At 69.2% G+C, this 4,422-nt stretch overlaps 2 protein-coding genes across 2 annotated transcripts in view; one reads left to right on the forward strand and one right to left on the reverse strand.

Annotated features, from left to right (window-relative positions):
• MPND (MPN domain containing) overlaps positions 1-2,054 on the forward strand; it is a gene marked incomplete at its 5' end in the record, with an annotated part of 7,226 nt that extends 5,172 nt beyond the window's left edge. Inside the window, 4 exon segments of the mRNA XM_027769572.1 lie at positions 52-122; positions 503-592; positions 1,121-1,213; positions 1,835-2,054. Coding sequence (XP_027625373.1) covers positions 52-122; positions 503-592; positions 1,121-1,213; positions 1,835-1,921 — 341 coding nt within the window.
• A 125-nt stretch (positions 2,055-2,179) lies between these two features.
• Positions 2,180-4,422, reverse strand: part of SH3GL1 (SH3 domain containing GRB2 like 1, endophilin A2) — a 3,731-nt gene continuing 1,488 nt past the window's right edge. The window contains exons 6-10 of the mRNA XM_027769573.1: positions 4,280-4,408; positions 4,091-4,194; positions 3,473-3,621; positions 3,411-3,440; positions 2,180-3,148 (exon numbers count right to left, since the gene is read on the reverse strand). Coding sequence (XP_027625374.1) covers positions 2,952-3,148; positions 3,411-3,440; positions 3,473-3,621; positions 4,091-4,194; positions 4,280-4,408 — 609 coding nt within the window. The 3' untranslated portion in view covers positions 2,180-2,951. The remainder of the gene's footprint in view (positions 3,149-3,410; positions 3,441-3,472; positions 3,622-4,090; positions 4,195-4,279; positions 4,409-4,422) is intronic.

Here is a 4,422-nt window from a genome sequence, read left to right on the forward strand (position 1 = left end):
GGTACGGGGCAGCCGGCCGGGAGCCCCAGCCCAGCCCTCTCCCTCTCCAAGCCCCATACTACGCCGGCAACCCCGGGCCCGAGTCCCAGATCTCACCCTTCTGGGTCATGCCGCCTCCCGAGGTAGGCCGTCCAGCCGGGGCGTGTGGGAGGCCTTGCCTGGGGTCGGAGGGCCCTGCCGTGGGGAGGGGGCCGCCCTACCTCCCCGAGGCCCCCAGGGCTCTGGGTGTGCGGGGTGGCTCTCGGATCCCAGCCCGGGGAGTTCTCTGCTGCCCCGCGGCTGCTGAGCGCCCGTCCGGCCAGCAATCATGCCGCCTCCCGAGGTAGGCCGTCCAGCCGGGGCGTGTGGGAGGCCTTGCCTGGGGTCGGAGGGCCCTGCCGTGGGGAGGGGGCCGCCCTACCTCCCCGAGGCCCCCAGGGCTCTGGGTGTGCGGGGTGGCTCTCGGATCCCAGCCCGGGGAGTTCTCTGCTGCCCCGCGGCTGCTGAGCGCCCGTCCGGCCAGCAAAGGCCCAGCGACTACGGCATCCCCATGGACGTGGAGATGGCGTACGTGCAGGACAGCTTCCTGACCAACGACGTCCTCCACGAGATGGTGAGCCGGCGGGCTGCGTGCAGGCACGCCCTCGGGAGCCGGGGTCCCCTCCTTGGGCCCGGGGTCACCAAGTGGAGAAACAGGACTTTGGGTCACCCCAGATGAGCACTTTTTAAAACTATTTAATTTGGCCGGGGTGGGGGTGAGAAAGCAGGCTGCCAGAACAGCGCCACCTGCCGGTCCCCAGGTGAGCACATTTAATACCTGTGCTCAAACGGCGCAGCTAGTCACTGGGCCACACTGCATGCAGGCTGAGGCTGGGCGGGGCTGGCAGGCACCTCATGGCACCTGGTGGACTAGGGCCGTGATGGTGGGGGCTCTGGTGACTCAGGGCAGATTACGAAGTCTGTGGTGGTGGGGTGTGCATACTGGGGGGCTGCACCGTGGGGGACCTGGCGTGCCTGGGGGAGGGGCCTGGCACACAGGGGGGACCTGGCACACGGGGCTCAGCCCTGCACTGTGGGGGACCTGGCCCACGGGGCTCAGCCCTGTGGGGGGAGGTTTGCAGCCCTGGCCTCCCGCCTGTAGATGCTGCTGGTGGAGTTCTACAAGGGCGCCCCAGACCTCGTGCGGTTCCAGGAGCCCTGGAGCCCAGAGCACACCTACCTCGACAAGCTGAAGGTAAGCGCCCGTCCTGGACACCTGACATGTGGATCCCTGTGCAGCCGGTTGTCCAGGGAGGGCACAGGACAGGCTGGAGGGCCACACAGAGCTCGGGCTCCGGGCTCCGGCACAGCCCAGGTGGCTGGGACTGGCCCGCCTGGGAGCTGGCTCCTAGCAGTTCACTGGCCGTGGGCCCGCACCAGCTTCCTGAGCCTGGATCTCGCTCCCAGGCACGTGCACGCTCAACCCATCTCCTCTGTTTCCCGGTGGGGATTTTGGGCGGGCAGCACACGCCACACACACACACACACACACACACACACACACACACACGCCCTCCAGGCCCGTCCCTGTCCCAGCTCTGAGGGGGCCACGTGGATCGGGCCTTTGCTGGCCCGCTGGCAGGCTGCAGGCCTCCTTGCCATCTCTGCTTGAGCCCTTAGCAAACCCTCCCTTTACGGTAGAGGCCCTCACCTGCAAACACAGGCGCAGAGGCTGGTGGTGGGGCAGGCAGGGTGAGAGCAGACACCCCTCCCCCAAACCCACATGGCCTTCTGGGTCACAACCCGCCCCAGCCGGGGCCTGCGAGTGTGGGCAAGACCGCGGGGCACAGCCCGAGGTGCCGGCTCTGTGTTTCAGATCTCCCTGGCCAGCAGGACGCCCAAGGACCAGGGCCTGGGCCACGCGCTGGAGCAGGTCTACGGCGTTCTCAAGCAAGGGAGCTGAGGCCGGCCAGGCCCGCGCCAGCCCTCAGGGGACAGTGCCCTTGGGGACAGTGCCCTCGGGACGGAGGGAGGGCCTTTGCCGCTTTCATTCCTGCATGACAGTTGAGCTTGGATAATAAAGAGAAGCCACCAGCCCCCACTTGTGTCACCCTGGGGCAGGGTGAGGGCAGGCCTGGCTCCTGGGCGGGAGGGGCCCCACCTGTCCTCGGAGGACTGTGGGCACCCCGCCCCCCCCCCACGCCAGGACGAGGCAGAGGCCTGTAGAAAGAGGTGTTTAATACTTCTTTGTAAAAACCAGGGTACATCTTGATTTGCCCTGGACGGTGACCGAGGCTGGACCGAGGCGCCTCTGGGCTGGCATGCACCCCACACGGTGCCACTGGGCCATGTCTCGGGCCTCACGGGGCAGGGGGAAGGAATGTGAATGGACCAGCCTAGGGGGTGCAGTGGTGGGGGCCCGTGGAGCTGGGCTCAAGCTGCCTGGGGAGGGCGGGGTGCCAGGGGTGGTCCCGGGGGTACAGCTGGTGCAGGCTTGTGCTTGCCTGGGGGAGTTGGGGAGCTGGGGGCTCCTGGGAGAGGTGCATCCTCAGGCAGGGCCGCCCGGGGACCCCCAGCTTGCCTCTGTCCCTGGGCAAAGGAAGCGGGAGGCCACCTCCTCCGTTCAGGCCCCTCACCTCCCTGGGAAGCGGGGTGTGCGGGGCTGAAGCTGTCCAGGAGCTCTGGAGTGGGGCCGGGGCCCATCGCCAGCAACGGGCTGGGAGGGGACTTCAAACTAAGGGTCCTGGGGAGTCGGGGCGAGCCCCCTGCTCCCGCATCGCACCGTGAAGGCAGCAGGGCCAGGCAGGCCTGGGAGGGGAGGAGTTAGTGTTTCCACGAGCACCTTAGTGTTGGCCTGGCCCACTGGGAGGCTCGCCCCCCGCCCAGGGGGGGGGCTGCCGCCCAGCATGGCCTGGCTGGGGGCCCAGGCGCCCACGAGTCCAGAGAATGGAATGCAGGAGGCACGGCAGGGCCGCGCGGGGCGGGCGCGGGCGTCACTGGGGCAGGGGCACCAGCACCTCCACGTAGCTGAGGGGGAAGAAGCCCGACTGGCCGTTGAGCATGCCCTCGTACCAGTTCTCGTCGATCTGGTTGGTGAGCGTGATGAGGTCCCCTTCGCGGAAGCCCAGCTCCCCGTCGTTCTCGGGCTCGAAGTCGTACAGGGCCCTGCAGCTCGGCTGGTCCAGGGGTGCTGGGGGCACAGGGCTGCGATCAGGCCAGGCGCACCTCCCTCTGGGTGGCCTCGGCTCAGCCCGCCCAGACCCTGCCCGCTGCCTCATCTTCCCCGTCCCGCCCACCGTCCATATGCCCCGCCCACCGTCCATATGCCCCGCCCTCCCCTCCAAGTCTGCAGCACCCTGAGGTGCGGGGAAGACTGGACGACCGGCACGAGTAGACCTGCAGGGTCTGGCCCATGCTGTCCAGCTCCTGCCCTGGGAGCACCCCGGACTCACGCATGTTCCTGCTGGGGGTCCCCAGCAGAGGGGCCCTGGGCCAGCACCAGCCCCGGCCTCCCAGTCCAGGCTCCTGCCCCCGTTACCTGTGATCTTGGGGGCCGTGGCGCAGGGGAAGCCCCCGTTGGACTGCTCCGGCTCTCCCAGGTCAAAGGGCTCCCGGGGCTTGGGCTTGAATTCTCGCTTGGGGCGCGAAGAGGCCTCCCGCATCCTGGAAGGGGCCAGAGTGAAGGCCGAGGCCCCCGGTGGGACCAGCCAAGGGCATTCTCTCCAGAGCCGGGCGGCTGGTCCTGCCCACAGCCCCCCAACCCACCCGTGCGCACGTGAACCCCGCCCCCTGCGCCACAGGGAGGCTGCCAGCAGCCCAGCCGCATTGCATCGGCCCTGGTGACCAGGCCGCTCCAGGCCGGAAGGACACCGGATGTGGGAGGGGGGTGGGAGCCTCTCGGGGTCAGCTGGGCAGGTTCAGGCAGAGCCTGGGGGTCGGGGCGGTCCTTCGCTCCCCTCCGCAGACCCACCCCAACGTGGTCACTGGGGTCTCGGGGCCTGCCCAGCAACTGCAGACTGCGGGGAGGTGCGCTGCCTGCTGCTGCCGGCAGGGGCGGCCGGGACCGGGAGGACCGAGGGGGGCGGAGGAGGATGGAGCAGGAATCCGGGCGGAAACCCGCAGCCGGGCGCACCTGCGCTTGAGCTTGTCGGCCAGCTCGTCCAGGATCTGCACGGCCTGCCGGTGGTAGTCCAGCTGGGCGTCCACCAGCGCGGACAGCTGGCTCACCTGCTCCACCTGCAGGGCGGATCGGAGCGCTCAGAGCCGCCCCCCAAGCAGCCCGCGCCCGTCCAGCAGCCCCGGAGCGGAGCGGCCCACGCACGTCGGTCTCCAGCAGGTTGTGCATGCTGGTCTCCGCCACCTCCTTGGACTCCTCGAACTTCTCCAGGGCCTGGCGCAGCTCCTCATCCGGGATCTTGCCCTGCCGCTTCTTCTTGTAGTCGAAGTCCAGCCGGCGGCGTGCCC

This window comes from Tupaia chinensis, unplaced genomic scaffold (genome assembly GCF_000334495.1).
Source record: "Tupaia chinensis unplaced genomic scaffold, TupChi_1.0 Scaffold149964_2, whole genome shotgun sequence".
NCBI classification, from domain to species: Eukaryota; Metazoa; Chordata; class Mammalia; order Scandentia; family Tupaiidae; genus Tupaia; species Tupaia belangeri.